The sequence below is a fragment of the Myotis lucifugus genome, unplaced genomic scaffold (assembly GCF_000147115.1).
Source record: "Myotis lucifugus unplaced genomic scaffold, Myoluc2.0 scaffold_3, whole genome shotgun sequence".
NCBI classification, from domain to species: Eukaryota; Metazoa; Chordata; class Mammalia; order Chiroptera; family Vespertilionidae; genus Myotis; species Myotis lucifugus.
The window spans coordinates 2,948,504-2,965,727 of record NW_005871051.1 but is presented as its reverse complement, the minus strand read 5'-3'; the positions used below and the strand labels follow the sequence as shown (position 1 = coordinate 2,965,727).

The 17,224-nt window shown below is 43.5% G+C and overlaps 1 protein-coding gene across 1 annotated transcript in view; it reads left to right on the top strand.

The window, feature by feature from the left end:
* Positions 1–17,224, top strand: part of DNAH7 (dynein axonemal heavy chain 7) — a 147,145-nt gene that overhangs the window by 21,580 nt on the left and 108,341 nt on the right. Inside the window, 8 exon segments of the mRNA XM_006082723.3 lie at positions 51–323; positions 1,131–1,258; positions 3,705–3,783; positions 6,073–6,297; positions 8,810–8,956; positions 10,414–11,099; positions 12,759–12,945; positions 16,480–16,673. Of these exon segments, the coding sequence (XP_006082785.1) occupies positions 51–323; positions 1,131–1,258; positions 3,705–3,783; positions 6,073–6,297; positions 8,810–8,956; positions 10,414–11,099; positions 12,759–12,945; positions 16,480–16,673 (1,919 nt within the window).

The window sequence follows — 17,224 nt, the reverse complement described above, 5'->3', positions numbered from 1 at the left end:
TTATATGAGGCATTTTAAATTACTACCATTGTTCCCCCCGCTCTGTTTAGGACAGTAACTCTAAGCCAACAACCTTGGCACCAGTCATTCTGGATGAGATTATTGAAGCTCACAAAGAAAAGGTTAAGGAAGTGATCCTGAGAGAGAGCGCAGCCCCCATCGAGCACCTCAAACTCTACAACAAGTACGACTTCTTGATCACCAGGAAAGCCGAGAGAGATGTGGACGCGTTCCTGGCAGAAAACCATCATTACGAGAAAATAATACAAGAAATTCGCAAATACCAACAACTTATAGAGGACATACAGTACACAACGAGAAAGGTAGGCGACCCGCTTTGTACAGTTCTTCCCTATACCTGGTGGGATTTCCCCAGGGTTACCAGAACGTGTTTTCAGGCCATACCGTGAAAGATGAGACCATGACTATCAAAAGGAGAAATACCGATGGAGCCTTTCCATGTGGCAAGCATTGTGGGAAACCCGGGACACACGGAGCTGGACAAAACAGACACGGTTCTTGTGCTATTAGAGTTGAAAGTCTACTACAGCTCTAAATTTGACCCCTCAACAATTCCAAGAACTTACATTTTTTTTTTTTTGGTTAATCCTCACCTGAGGATATTTTTCCATTGATTTTTAGAGAGAGTGGAAGAGAGAGGGAAAGACAGAGAGAAACATCGATGTGAGAGAAACACATAGATTGTTTGCCTTCTGCACCAGCCCCAATCAGAGCCCAGGCCGGGGAGGAGCCTGCAACCGAGGCATGTGCCCTTGACCGGAATCGAACCCGGGACCCTTTGGTCTGCAGGCCGATGCTCAATCCACTGAGCCAAATTGGCTAGGGCAGAACTTAATTTTTTTTTACTTTAGTGTTTATAACTCCTTTGGAAAATATGGTAATTTCACCAAAATATGGTTACTTCTGTCTAGTAGGAGACTGGTAAATTAAAATTTCCTCTCTTTTTTGATATTTTCTATGCAAAAACCTGCCTACATGACATGAAAAAAACCACCCTCAATGTTATTAGATTAATGTTTAACACAAAATTAATGTTTTTAGAAAGGCAAAATTGTAAGAACCTTTTATTTTTATCATGTTTACTAAACTTCTAATACTTGACATTGTAGACTGTTCGCTTAGGAATGTTTGAAGTGCGCTGTGAGGATTTAATTAGAGCTTTGGTGAAGCGAGCAGAGGTTATTTGTGGAAAACTTGTAGCTAAAATGTTCAGAGATCATCAAGAAGTAAATACAAGGTATTTATGTGACATTAAATTCTTATTTGGGGGGATGATGTGAAGTAGAATCAACTGTCATTCAACTACATAAAGGGCTTAGAATAGTGTCATAAGTGACCCAAAAGAAAAGATAATGCCGAACTTATTTCTATTCGGCTTTTTGTGTTACTTGGTGATTATTAGTATTTTTTTCACCACAAGCGCCTTTGCAGTTTTTTAAATTAAAGTGGCATGAAGAGGCTGTGCCTTTCACTTGCATGAGCCAGGTGGGCGTTCTCTGAGCTCATGTTTCTAAAGTTGCGTAATCAATACACAAAGTGGGTTTTCAAAGTGGATTCACACGGTCGTTGTCCTGGGTCCTTAGGGATCCTCACATCTGGAACTTGATCGCGCTGTCATTACTTTTCAAGTCCATGGTAACTATTCGTCTTAACAAGAAACTCATTGGTTGACGAACCTAGAGATTTTTAGGAAACTTGACCTACGCTAAGTGACCTCACAGAATGCTAAAGCAGAATGCCTGTTTATTTAGACCAGTGACGGCGAACCTATGACACGCGTGTCAGAGGTGACACGCGAACTCATTTTTTTGGTTGATTTTTCTTTGTTAAGTGGCATTTAAATATATAAAATAAATATCAAAAATATAAGTCTTTGTTTTACTATGGTTGCAAATATCAAAACATTTCTATATGTGACACGGCACCAGAGTTAAGTTAGGGTTTTTCCAAATGCTGACATGCCGAGCTCAAAAGGTTCGCCATCACTGATTTAGACAGAACGTATAACTAGTCTTCCAACAACTGATGTTAGCGTTGCTCTGGCCACCTCTTTTCTGGTATCAGTTTTATGGGGGGGGGAGGGTGCACAAATAATCGGAATTTTTATAGTTATGGTACTAGAAAAAGAAATCGTTAAAAGGGACATTTCTCCCAGGCTGTAAGGAAGCCTGACAGAAGCTCCATTTACCCACCGTGTGTTGGGCAAAACACCAGGCCCTGGGACTACAGCTCTAACTGCTGAGGGAAGTCACAGTGTTGAGGGGGAAACAGACATACAAAGACACACAGACCCATACATTACAATCGTCCGCAGTAAGCCCTGCCCTGAGCCACAGAAGCAGCACAGAGAAGGAGACAACTTTCTCTCCGGGGAGAGGATGGGGGAGAGGGGCAGATCAGGGAAGGCTGCACAGAGGAAGCGGCCTGTGGATTTGTTCTGAAGGAGTAGGAGGCTGCCAGTGCGCAGTGTGGGCGAGAGGATTCCAAGCAGAGAAAAGACTGCGTGGAAGGAAGTGAGCCATGGAGATGGCATGGTGTAGTCCAGACACCGGGAGGGAGGAGGGGTGAGGGGGAGGGCTGAAGAGGGAGCACCAGGAGAGAGAGGGCTTGGCTTTGGGTCGCTTATCTAGGAACCAGAATCACATATTCGGCAAAGCACCTTTCCTCTAAAAGTGCCGGGAGGATAGTGAAAATGCCTTTTACGGGCAGCTTTCCACGCTGAGCAAAACATTTCTTTTAACTTCACAGCTGTTTTCCCTGCCTCTTACCTGCCCTCTGAGCTCCAGCCCCTCCTACTTCCCCGCTTTCCCCTAACGACCCTCTCACCAGACTCGTCGGATGTACAGAGGACACACACGTGGGGCTATTACACGAACCTCTCCATGAACCCGCTCAGACCCGTCTCCCCACGAGCTCAGAGGGCGAGTCTGTTAACCACCCAGAGGTCTCTCTGCCTGTGACCTCACCCCCTTGTTTCCACCCTCCGGGGCTGGCTCCCCAGTCCTCTCTCTCTTCCACTGTGATTCCACCCCCGAAATTTACAGACAAGTTCAAAGCCCTGCCCCAACCCTACTTCAACTCACCGCATCCCCACGCTACTCTCCTCTCCTCCACCTCACGGCCAATCCTCTTGAAGAAATTTCTATACATTTTATCTGGATTTCCTTAGGGCCCAGCACACATTTTGTCTGTTTGTTTGCTTGCTTTTAGCCTCACAGTAACTTCAGTACTTATATTGGCCACAACCCAGATCAATAGGGAATATTTGCATCTTACCAGAGGTTTCTGGGCTCGAGGGCCCAAGGTAAGCACTCCCTCCCAGCGAAGCTGCTCACGCCTTCCTTTGTGCCACTTTATTTCATGCCATCGCAGCTAGGTCTCCGCCAGGCCCTCGAAACGCTCGGTCAGAAGTGATCGCTTATGGTTATGTCTCCCAGGTGGAGTGTGAACTTCTTGAGGGCCATTATTACCTTTTACTCACTTCTATGTCACTTATACTGTCGTTGGGAATATAATAGATGAAGAGTAAATGTGTATTGAATAAGTGAACACAAATTTGCTTTAAATTCATTAGATACCATATAGATAGGATCATCTTATTTTTCACGTAATGGAGCATTTATATAGGATATAGTAACGTATTTAGGAAGGAAGGTAATTCTGGCTTTCGTCGGCTGTCTCAGGTTATGTGATGAATTTGAGAAGATCGCCGAAAAAGCTCTCAGCACCCCTCCGAACACGGCGGAACTGATGGAAATGAAGGTACCGCCTGTAAAGTCTTTACAGTTGTATGTGTATCAAATAATGTTTTTCTCTTTTTTCTCAGCTCTTACAATTATTAGCATGATAACACAATAACAAATCCCTCCAGACGTTATAACAGAGGCTTGAACTATTCTGTAGCGTCACTGAGGAGTCTGCAGTGTGGCGAGGCAGGCCAGCGCTGCTGGGCGGTTCTGGTCTCAGTTGGCCGCTCACACAGCGGAACCAGCGGGTTCTCAGCTCCTCTCTCCAGCCCCCAGCAGGCTTGCCTGGGCGCTCATGACCCGGCAGAGGCACAAGAGCCAGCTCAGCTTCACCAGTGCTTCTCAAGTTTCTCCTTGGGTCACATTAGCTAACCGCCCATCGACCAAAGCAAGTGCCCAGAGGCAGAGGGAGAGGATACAGCGGGCATAGGTCCTGGGAGAGGGGGCGTGGTGAGGCTTTTAGGCATCATCTCCCAGGATGTTATTGAGAGCACCGATCATAACTAAAGGCATAAACCAGGACCATCTGGGCAAACGGATATAAGTGATTACCTTTAATTTTTTTATCAACGAAAGTTTAGTCCTTTAAAATGTTCTGTTATACTTTGCTGAAATATATTATGTTTTGAGCATAGGGATTTATGGTACTGAAAATAGTGGCTATCTCACTTTTACCTTTTTTTAATGTTACTCCTATGCTTGAAGGTGAATAAAATAATATGGAACAACTAGTTAATCATCATTTCATTTTATTCCTTTTTTCATTCTCACAACATTACGCTTTTATGGGATCTGTTTTTTTTTCCTTTAAAGCAGTCCCAAGATGCAAAATAGATCCCTTTAATTTTTAGATTTAAAAATATTTAAGCAAAACACATAAAAATCATTCAATTCTGTGTATAGACAAGAAATTTCAAAATGTGTTCAAATGATAATGCACATTTTATTTTACATTTTACATATATGTATATTTATTGATTTGAGAGAGGAAGGGAGAGGAGAGAAAGATAGAAACATCAATGATGAAAAAGAATCATTGATCGGCTGCCTCCTGCATGCCCCCTACTGGGGATCGAGCCCGCAATCTGGGCATATGCCCTTGACTGGAATTGAACCCAGTACCCTTCAGTCCACAGGCTGACACTCTATCCCAGGGGTGGGCAAACTTTTTGACTCGAGGGCCACAATGGGTTCTTAAACTGGACCGGAGGGCCGGAACAAAAGCATGGATGGAGTGTTTGTGTGAACTAATATAAATTCAAAGTAAACATCATTACATAAAAGGGTACGGTCTTTTTTTTTTTTTTTAGTTTTATTCATTTCAAACGGGCCGGATCTGGCCCGCGGGCCGTAGTTTGCCCACGGCTGCTCTATCCACTGAGCCAAATCAGCTAGGGCAATGCAGATTTTAAATTATTCATGCAAAGGTTTGTTAAAATCATTACAACCAACTCTTACATATTAGCCTCTATATTAAAAAGTTCTATTTTTTGAAAGTATTTATATTAGACTAAAGTTCTTAGGGTGTGAATATATGTGTGTGTGGGAGGAGTGAAATATGCACACATGCCTATATATATATTCTCTTTTAGAATATTTGCATATTTTGTATTAGTTGTTATAAGATATCAAGTGATACTTGGGTTATGGGTGATTATAAATATAGCTGGAGAGTTTCATAACTGTAAATTCCCTTGGAAAAATAAATGCTGACTATGAAGAGTGTCATTTATTTACCCTCCTAACCGTGACTGGGAATATTAAGGAATTTGGTGTTATTTCGTGTGAATGTCTATTGTTCATAGCAACCTTTTACAGAATTAGCAAATGGGATTCCTCAACTGGCATTTGAAAGATTTCTGTACCTTAAAAAAGTTTATTGCCGCAAAGGCAGAATAGTTTTTCCGTTTATTTAATATGGAAATTGGTCATTGATTATCAGAAAGGGAAATAAAAACCCAGTTTTTTGACTACAGGAAGCTGATTAACCCAATGACAAAAGGACTGTATCGTCAGGTAGATGTTTTGTTAGCTGTGAAGACACCATGGTTTGCATCTTATGTGTTTGGAAAACCAGAGAAGAATGCTATGGGTTTCTGGGAAATAAGAAATTTCGAATGTGTTTGTATTTTTACCGCCCCCTGCTGTTCAGCAGCGGTCCTGTGCTGTGGCCCCCAGTCTTGAACCAGGTCTACAGTCCTTTTAACAAGTCTATCGTATATATATTTATGCCGTGTGTCCTTCAGGCTGTTTTTTGACAGGAGCTGCTCATGAAAACGCCGTCTGTAATCTCTGTTTCCCGCAGGCTTATATTAAGAAAGTGGAGACAGTTGATATGATTGAGCTGGGACGCAGACTGGTGGATTCCAAGAACTGCCTCGCCTTCCTCATCGAGTGCGCCACCTTCTCCCCGGCGGACATCAGGCTCAACAACAACGTGTTCCAGTGGTACGGGCGCATGGAGGAGATCTTCGAGGAGCACAGGAGGATCATCGCGGACAAAACAGAGCAGTACCAGGACGGCCTCAAGGTTGGCACCACCGAGATGTTAAATGTTTTCCGTTGTCTTGACACGTTTACGTTTTACCTTCTTCGGTAGCTTTGTACCTCACCTGTCCCACGGGCCATCCATTTCAGCTCTCGCAGGCTCTACATCGTAGTAGAAGGTGGCACGCATACTGGAGCGATGGGGTGTCATGTCTTGATTTTTTTCCAAGGGAGAAAACATTCGAATACATTGCCCACCCATGACCCTTCATAGAAACAGTATTTATCTCATACAGTCCACAGTGAATGCTCTTTTGAGTTCTTTTATTTTTATCATTTATTGTCAAAGCTCTCTGATGAAATGCGCCTGCACACCTGATAATTGCTCAAACTTGCCTAAGTACTGAGCCTAAAATCATCACCTTTTCCCCCAATATATATTTTTATTGCTTTCAGAGAGAGAGAGAGAGAGAGAGAGAGACATGATGAGAGAGAATCATTGATGGGCTGCCTCCTGCACTCCCCCTACTGGTGATGGAGCTCACAACCCGGGCAAATGCCCTGACGGGGAATCAAACTGTGATCTTCTGGTTCATAGGTTGATGCTCAACAACTGAGCCACACGGGCCCACCTAGAATCCTCGCTCTTAGCATTTACTTACTCTGTTTTTGTCCTACATATAAGATGCTTGGAATTGTCCCTGTCTACCTGCCCAGCCTCATCTCCTACCTCTTCCCACTCCATGTTCTTGACTTTTCAGTGACGCTGAGCAACCCTAGGTCCCTGTTCTCCCACGCCTGCCTGTCATCTCCTGCACATCCCTCCCCCTCGCTCTGGAGCGCCTCCTGCCCGCACACTGCGTGTCTGTCTGTCTGTCTGTCTGTCTAGCTCACTCTTCTGACTTTCGGAGACGCCCTGGGAGTCAGAGCTCAGTGCTGCCTCCCTGCTCCCCTGCACGGTTAGCACCTCTGCTAGCACCTCTCCCCGGCCTGCTCACCTGGTCGCTGTGTTGTCATTCTCGGGACTGTCTCCCCACTAGACCACGAGCTCCCGGCGGCAGGCTGCTGGGTTTGACCTTCCCTGTTGTTTCCCACTGGCCCTGCCCTGAGCTCTCCAAGCTGTGGTCTGAATAATGGCTTAGTGTTTACAAATGGAAAGCGGAGGTTCCCAGAGTGACCCTAACAGGCGTCCAGGAGGGGTGTCCTCTGGTAGCAAGCCTCAGGTCTTCCCACCACACCTCCCGTGCAGTTAATTGGGGAACATGTGGTTTGGAGAATAATTCATTGAGTGAAACAAACACACAAAAAACACTTCATGTTGAACTGCAGTCTATATTTCTGGTTTACATTTAGGCCATTGCAGAATTTTTAAAAACTTGTAGACGACATCATGGATAATAAGGAGTAGATGCTTACGTTACCATATAATCAAATCTTAGAAAACGCCAAGTGGCTCAAAATGATCTCGACTTTATTGTAAAGGACCCTATTCTACACCGTGTGGGTGGGACTGTGCCTCTCCGTTCCTCCCTCGCGGGCCCAGAGCAATACCTGTGCCAGGAAACTAAAGGAAAGAGGGCAGACATCAACCTAGAAATCTATAAAATAGAAAGCCTATTTTTGCATAACCTAGATTCGACTTTTAAATATTTCATTAAGAACTATTTTTCGGGATTTATTTAGTGCCTTACCAATGAAAATTTTACAATAAGCCTTTCTCATTGAAGAACCACACACCTGTTGTATATTGGAGAGCGATCGTGTGGGGCTTTTACTTACCTTACAGGCCAGTGGTTCTCAACCTTGGCTGCACATCAGAATCACCTGGGAATCTTTTTAAAATCCTGATTTCTGGGCCTCATCCTCCGGAAATCCTGTTTCTTTGTTACTCATGTTGTGCCCCCACCCCATAACAAAGAAACAGAATTTCCGGAGGATGAGGCCCAGAAATCAGGATTTTAACAAGATTCCCAGGTGATTCTAATGTGCAGCCAAGGTTGAGAACCACTGCCCTCAGACAAGAAAAATAACCCCACAATCCTTTGTTTTAGCATTGCTGATTAAAAAGATATTTGAATGTGAGAACACAATTAAATCGTTCTTCCAGTTGTTTGTAATAGGGCCTCAGATATCTTTATTGCCTTTAAAATATTGGAGTTTTCTTTGAGTCCCATACTTGACGATTCTATGGGATTTTCAAAGGCTTATAAATCATTATCAGCATAAATTCTTTAGCATACTAAGGAATTCCATCGTCTAACACATTCTTAATCATTTTGTTAGTTAGAATGTCTCACATGGATAGCACGAGGGTAAACTTTCTAATTTGTGAATCACAGGAATCTTAATCGTTCGTTTTAAATCCCACTCTGAAAACTTCTGTATATTTTAGATTCCAGGCATCTTCCAGATGGTCCTTTTCTTTATATTTTGCCAATATCAAAACATATGAGTAATAATTCTGGCAGGCCTTACAAGCATGTAAAGTCTCTCTCGAGGCCGCGGGGCTCTAACTTTCAGACGGGTAACACGCGATGCTGTTCTCTTCCTGCCAGCTGCGGTGCCAGCGGTTTGTGGAGGAGCTGGAGAGCTACGCGAAGCAGTCGGAAGAGTTTTACTCCCTGGGCGACCTGCAGGACGTGCAGCGGTACCTGAAAAAGGCCCAGACACTGAACGGGAAGCTGGACCTCGCAGCGGACAAGGTGCCGTGAACAATGCTTAGGAGGGTGAATTAGTTCAAGAGGAAGAGGATCGGGTTTGCATTGTGTATTCACCTTTAAGGAATAGATTCAAATGGAACAGGTTTCACTACATTTGATCAGAGAAGAACATAAGCGGCACAAACAGGTGTAACCGACATGCCTTCGGGACGTGGCGTTGCTGCTTTCGATGGGCCGCGATGACATTTCGATGGCCTCCATTTTTTGTTTGAAAGAATGTGTCATATCTCCGTCAGCTTCTCAGCTGCCATTCTGTGCCATTTAAACACGTGCGTCATGTGACGGCACCTGGTTGCTGTTGAGTTCTCTCCTCTTCACTGTGTTTTTAAGTTAGTGATTTTCGCATCCGGCTACTTGGCTCCCAATGTCGCCGTTTCAGAAAGTGGCCTTCTCATTAGGAGAAGCTGGGAGGGGAAAAGCTAGATTCCTTGCCATGTAAGGTGTTTGACATTGTTAATTGTGTTTTTTTTAAATATTTTATTAAATATGAAATAGGGAAATATGAAAACAGACCATATTATGATGCTCTACCATTTTTCTTACATTGAAAGATTTCAGTATCGTATCAGATCAAATAATTAGTGTATAATCATCACAAATATGTAAACACATGTTGAGAAAAGAGAAATAAGCTTTGTAGATTTTTTATAACTGAAGCCACTGAAATTTTAAGTAACCTGCATAATTTATATATTGAGCTCACGCTTCCATTCTATAGATTTCTCCTCCAACCACTCAAATACTCACATATTTCACAACTACACTAAGAAGAAATCAGTGTGTTTTTTTTGTTTTTTGTTTTTTTTGTTTGTGTTTTGGGGGTTTGTTTTTTTTTTGCCTCTTCTTATCCTTCTTATTTTTAAGACCCAGTTCCAGGTGTGTCTTCTCTATGGCAGCACCGTGACGGAACTATCCCAGCATGCTCTTTCGTCTCTGAGTGATAGCATTGTTCTGTACACACTGTTCCTTTTATATTAAACAGCTACAGATCTAAGACACCTCTTCTCGTGTTTACACTATTATTGAATAATTGCTATTTAACTTTTGCGTACTGATGGCCTGTCTCCTCAGCTGGATTACTAACTCCTTGGAGTTGGAACTTTGCAATATAATACTTAAAATTTTTCCACAGTACCCAACACATTGCTGGATATGTTAAAGTACTTAGATTCTTGTTAATTAAAGAATGAAGCTATGTCCTCAGTATATCTGATGGGCACAGTCTTCTTTATATATGAAATTTATTTTGCTGCATTTAGAACCTAACTAGTCATCACCCTCTGGAGATGGCAATCAAACAGTTTTTCTAGATTAGACCGAATGTAAGTGTAACCTTAGGGCTCAATGAGGGGTTTTTGGATCACACTTGATATTTTTTGAAACTCAATTTTGAATATCATTCGCTTTCAGAATAATACATTTAGTGCCCATTCTTCCAGATCGAGCAGTTTAACGCCGAAGAGGAGGCCTTTGGTTGGCCACCGTCGCTGTATCCTCAACGCAAAAAAATCCAAGACAGTCTGAACCCCTACCTTCGTCTCTATGAAACCGCTGTCGAATTTAGCAATAAATATAGAGCGTGGACAGAAGGGCCGTATCACAAGGTGGATCCAGACCAAGTAGAAGTCGACGTTGGCAACTACTGGCGAGGACTCTACAAGCTGGAGAAGACCTTCAACGACTCTCCCAATGCCCTGGCGATGACGAAGAAAGTCAAAGCCAAGGTGGAAGATTTCAAGCAGCACATCCCTCTCATTCAAGTGATCTGCAACCCTGGGCTGCGCCCCAGGCACTGGGAGGCCATGTCCAACATTGTGGGTTTCCCCCTGCAGCCCGCCGACGAGTCCACCGTCTCCCCTTTCCTGGACATGAACCTGGAGCCGTATTTAGACAGATTTGAAGGCATCAGCGAAGCAGCCAGCAAGGAGTACACTCTCGAGAAGACCTTGGAGAAGATGATTAAAGAGTGGGACTCAATGGAATTTGTCCTTCTCTCTTATAGAGAATCCGGGACATCCATTTTGTCATCAGTTGACGAAATTCAGATGTTGTTGGATGACCACATCATTAAGACACAGACAATGCGAGGGTCTCCTTTCATCAAGCCCTATGAAAAACAAATCAGGTAAGTGACATTTATATGACAATGTTGATACTGTCACCCAAAGTCCACACTTGTTTTGTTACCCAAATCATCACTTGTATGCAACGTAGAGTTCTTTTTTGAAATTGATTCTGCATCTCATACTTAGTGTTCTAAATAGTTCATCGTAAGGAATGATACCGTTCGTCGCTTTGGGGCGAGTACCAGTCTCTTTGCTGTCTTCTATGTTCACAACAAAGGTAGTGGGCAATCAGCCTCCTCATATTCCTTTTTCTTGCCTACAATCTGATCTTACATATTTGACTCTCAAAAATAATTGTGTGTCTATAGAAACCATAGACTATAAAACTGAAAGTAATATCGTTTTCTAAATATACTAAATAGTTTAGTGTGGATAATCCCTAAAAGTCCATTGTCATTTCTACCCCTAAGCACGAAGGAATGCTAGAAAAGTGCAAAAGAATGAAAGTCTGATTTTTAGTCTGGCATTTTAGACATTTGACACAGCCCATTAAGTTAACTCTTATCCCGTCTGCCAATCTTTATAATTTGTATTAAAAGTTTACATTTTACCTTAAAAAGAGAGTAAATCCAAATCCGTCTCCCTTCTTCAATATGAATTTGGTTGACAAGGAAAGCTAACTACGTTATATTACCCTACACTTGGGCCTGCTCCCGCTCATCTCTGTCTCCTGCCCTGCTTCTTATATTTCCTGGCTTTAACAATCTAAAATGACAGACCTTCACATATAACTGATGTGTTAATGTACACATAAAGCTATCCCCTCTCTAAGTGTTGTTGCTGTGAATTAATCATTCTTCTTTATGGTTCTGTTAGCTCTTTTAGAATAGTGGGTCTAGCTCTTATAGCATAGTGGTTATAGCAGTCCGTGTTCAAATCTGCCTCTATCGCTTATTACTTGGGTGAACTTGAACATGGCACTGACCGCTATGTTACTTAGTCTCTTCATTGGCATGTATGTGAGGATGTGAGGGTAGAGCAAAGACATACTGAGACCTTAGAACTGTGCTTGTAAAATTGTTAGATTATGGTGTAATTATATTGATTCTTGAAGAAATCAAGTTATTATTTTTGTTCCTCATATTTAGGAATGAACTGATAACCTATGTGAGTTCTGAAGTGCATCCTTCTCATGAATGCCACACTAGTATATTTATGTAGATTTTTTAAAATGCTAATTACATCTTATGAATTGAAATATTTTATTCTGAAAATAAAGCCTTGATGGGCCCCAATTTTTTTTTAAGAAGAATGTTAAAGGAAATGAATCTTGGCTATAGCTACCTTTCCTAAGAAGTTCAAAATGTCCTTCCTCAAGAACACCGGTGCTATCGCCAAACCCCCTTCCTCCGTGCGCACCCTCTCGCCATGGAATCGGGTGCAGAGAGGTTCATTGTTACAACATATACGGAAACTAGCCCATCTGTAGATAGGTATATGTTCACATGCATATCTACATACAAACAAGTTGATGCTATAACTGTACAGCAGACTTTGTAGAACAAATCTAGTGATTTATCTTTGAGTGAAGACAAGCACATGGAAACTGCAGTAACAACTTTGCATACAAGATTGACAGTCTAGTCATGGTTTTGATTGGTCATCGTCAGCCTTGCTCGGTGTGCTATTGATCAGAGCCGCTGTGTTTTGCTCCTCAGAGAATGGGAAGCCAAGCTGCTGCTGCTGCAGGAGATCCTGGACGAGTGGCTCAAGGTCCAAGCCACGTGGCTGTACCTGGAGCCCATCTTCAGCTCCCCTGACATTATGTCCCAGATGCCCGAGGAAGGCCGGCGGTTTACAACTGTGGATAAAACGTGGAGAGATATAATGAAAACGATCCTGCAAGTGGGTAAAAATCTCTGAGAATGTGGTTATTTGGTTGAAATGAGATGAGTTTTGTTTTTAAAGCAATCCAAATACGCCGCTGTCTTTTAGACTTGCAGGAGCAAGAAATATCAAAAGCAAATGCATATTTTGTCCTGATTACTTCTTGAGCTCCAAGTTGAAATTGTCATTATGTGACGACATTTGGGTCTAGTTGCGGTTCTTACCGTGTGCTCTGCTAGGAAGGCCTTGTGCTCAGCGCTTGCCGCCCCGACTAGCCTGTTCCTCTGTCGTGGGCTACCCCCCCACTGGCGAGCTGTGGTGGAGACATCTCAGCATCCAACCACTCAATCAGCAGACGCCCTGTAAGGACCTAAAATAAAAAAAGGAGAGTTGCAAATATAAACAAGTCCAAAGAGCCCAACCTATACAAACAAAATGCAGTCAATTAGTCAACACAGATCATGTGCAGCAGAACTTTGGCCAAAAGTTAAGGAGGGAATTCCATAGAAACCGGTAACACTGAAAACAGCAGAGCTAACAGCAGAGCTAACATAAAGGCTCCTGGTGCAGCGCCACACCCGAAGGGCCAGGCAGCCAGGTGGGAGGAGCCAAATGCATCAGACCCCGTCCAACCAGAGGGGGACGTGACTCCTTTGCTCCAGATGGATTCTTCCTGCCTGAGCCCCGGCTCCTGCCAGCGCTTCATTCATTGACTCACTGAGTGACTCACCGTCACAGCTTCCACACAACATCGCTTCTGCGAAGGAACCGCCATCACCAGGGAAGTGAGGCCGTGGACTGACCCCCATGAGGTTCCAGGCCCGATGGGAGCACTGACCTGATAAAAAGTGAATGTCACCTGCTGAGGACTCCGCGCTGTCCCCCCGGGAGCGGGAGTTGGGGAGTTCAGGGTGCAGCTCTAGGGGATGCACAGCATATGTTCCCAACCAGATCCGAGCGTTTGGCCTCTTCCATAGGCAGACTGCCTGGGTCCAGGAACTCGGGAGTGAAGAAGACAAGAAGGACGCTTCTGGATGTGGAGGAAAAGGAACCCTCCTGCACTGCGGGTGGGAATGCAGGCGGGTGCAGCCACTGCGGAAGACAGGAGAACGCTCTCTCCCTGTCCCGAATTAAAGTTCCAGGCCCCGACCGCAGGCATTGGATGAGAAATGCCAGCCAACCATGGGTTGTCATGGGCGCTGATGAGAGTGGGGATAAAGTGTGAAGGAAAAGAAGACACAGCATTTATAGAATTTTCCCTTTAACCCAAACAAGGACAGTTCATAGTTCCTTTCCTTCCCTGCAGGGGACAGAAAGTCACTGAAGTGTCAGGAGCCATGGGTGGTTTCAATCTTCTAGTAGCTTCCTGCTGTGGCATCTTCGGGTTCTGTCCCGAGAGCACAGCCCTTAACACCAGCCGGTGCCACGTGGAGGGAGGGGTGTTTCTGAGGTTCCTCTGCGTTTCCAGGGGCCGCCTCGGCCTCCTTCACTGAGCACCCCGAAGGCTCTCAGCCCGGTGTCAGGGCAATGCTCGAAGGGACTTAGAAGGCAGTTTTCTTTGACTATGATCACTATTTTACCCGAAGGACGGCAGATTATAAAATGTTTATTTTAACTCTACGATAACGGATCGAAGGATGTAGGTGCCTCATTCCACCCCCCCCCCGCCCCCCCATTAGTATCTGTCCGTCTCCCTCTTTCCCTTTAAGACACGGTTACGGAAGGGAAATAAGCAGAGTCGTTTCAAGTATACGTGTATTTGAGGCACCATAATGGGTGCTTCGAACATTGTATCTAACTTGGTCCTCATGACAGCTTTTAGCGAGAGTTCTGATCCCCATTTTAAAGATGAGAAATCAGAGGCCCGGGTCCAGCAGAGGACCCCAGGCGGCTCAGGCTGTAAGGAGGAGTGCGGGTTGGGAGCCAGGTCTGTGCTTTCCTGCTCGGATGCAGTGTTGATTGCTTACCTGCTCACGGGAAGGGAGCGAAGATGGCTTAGTTTCCAGTCATGGGGTGATGACTTTCATGTGTGTAGGTCCAGATGCCCGGGTGCATAGGTTACTGCCTGTGTTCACTTAGAACTAGCCTATTTGGCTCAGAGTCATTGAATTAATCTGGTTCAGTAGCTTGCACCTGAGGAATTCAATCTGAAAACCTTACCTGCAAGCTAAGTGTTCCCAGAGGTATTTCTTTTGTGACTGTAGGGGCGAGGAGGAGAAATATGAACTGTCGTTTTAAATAACTGACTTTTAGCTTTCAAATCTCAGGTTCGAAATAGCAACATTGCAATACATTCTTTGGCCGAGAATAAAACATATACTGTGAATTTGTGAAAGGGATTTTTTTTCACATTTATTAGCAACCATTCAGCCGTTTTCCCCTCCAACAAAGAAAGGCGTGCTTCTCCAGAAGGTGGCGCTCTAAGAACAGCATTTTGTTTGGGGATTTACTTGTACAAGAGTACATTCAATCCTGCATGGAGTGAACTGCACATTTAAGTGATAATAGGCTTTTATATACATAGATAATAATATTCAAAATATTAATTTTTGTGTGCTTTTAAAAATGCATATTTGAAAGAAACTGTTAGAAAATATAAAAAATGCCTTTTAAAATTGTATCTCTTTAAAGATAAGTTAAGCCAATCATATGTTTCATATTTCATCTGAATCTCTTTTATTGAGAAAACAGGTATTAATGACAATTCTTTCATTTTTTATTAAATTACTATATTTATAAGTTGCATTGTTATAATTCAAAAACAAGAAAATATATATCTTTCCTTTTCAGCCACATTCAAAATATATTAACAAAAGCATACTGTAGATGCTCTGGGGTCCCTCAGCCTGAGCCCCCTCGCAATCCGGACCCCTCGGGGGGATGTCAGAGAGGCGGATTGGGCCCAATCCCTGCAGGCCAGGCCGAGGGACCCCACTGGTGCATGAATCCATGCACCGGGCCTCTGGTATGCATAGAAGATCTTTGGTTAATCTCTTCCCAGCCTCCCACCTCCCCGCTTCCCTCTGAGGTTCATCAGCCTTATCCATGTTTCCATACCTATGGTTTCTGCTCCTGTGTTGAGTGTCTGACCCCTGGTGGTCAGTGCGTGTCTTAGGCATATATATATATATATATATATATAATATTCAAAATATTAATTATAATGATGATATCTTTTTAGAGTACTTTACCTCAAAGAATAAAAGACAAACATATCAAACATATCTCATACTATTTTATTTCCCCATCCTTCTTGTGAGTTCACTGTTCCTCCTCTCCCTCTCCCTCTCCTTCTCCCTCTCCCCCCCTCACCCCCTCTTGCTCATTTTCTGTCTCTCACAATTTAGAATGAGAAATTGTGAGCATCACTGAGGATCAAGTCAACATGACTTTTACATAATTAAAAGAAAGAAGACTAATTTTTAAAAATAAATATTTACTTTAAATTTTGCATAAACTTTGTTTGATTAAAGACATGTTATCTCCAATATAATATGAACATAAAGTTAGAATTAGTATTGTTGAGTTGAGAGTTTTTCCCTTTCCCTTTAGGATAAACATGTTCTGTCCGTGGTGACTATTGATAGAATGTTGGAGAGGCTGAAAAAGTCTAATGAACTTTTGGAACTCATCCTCAAGGGACTCAACGAGTATCTAGAAAAGAAGCGCCTCTTCTTCCCCAGGTTCTTTTTCTTGTCTAACGATGAACTTCTTGAGATCCTCTCTGAGACGAAAGATCCTACCAGGTAAGTAACGCACCTGTGTGACACGTGGCTCAACTTATCGGCTTACATTTAATGTTTAGAATAAGGTAGAGCATAAATAAATATATAAATAACTGTTTCTAAAGTAACTTTCTAAAAGACTACTGTCAATATTATCAGTGATCAACTGAAGATAATTATTTAAAATGTAAGTAATATCAGTGAGTGATGTTTTCCCAAACGTGATGAGTCTCGGAGTGGCTTTCTCATACGACCACACATTCCCTTGCAGGTGCTGTCAGAACACTCACCTTCTGTATCACATTCAGAAAGAAGAGAGCGTCCTCAGTGGTTCCCAGGGACCCCCACAGGCGGGTCCCGCTGTCCTTCCTAGTCATCCCAGTGGCTTTCTCTTGCTCCCTCTGCTGCAGTCCTTGCAACTGCCCCAGAGACGGGGCAGCCTCTTCCCTCAGTGCCTAGGATTCCCCTACCCCAGTGGTCGGCAAACTGCGGCTGGCGAGCCACATGCCGCTCTTTGGCCCCTTGCCCCCAACGGCTTCCGCAAAATACCACGTGTGGATGCGCATGTACAG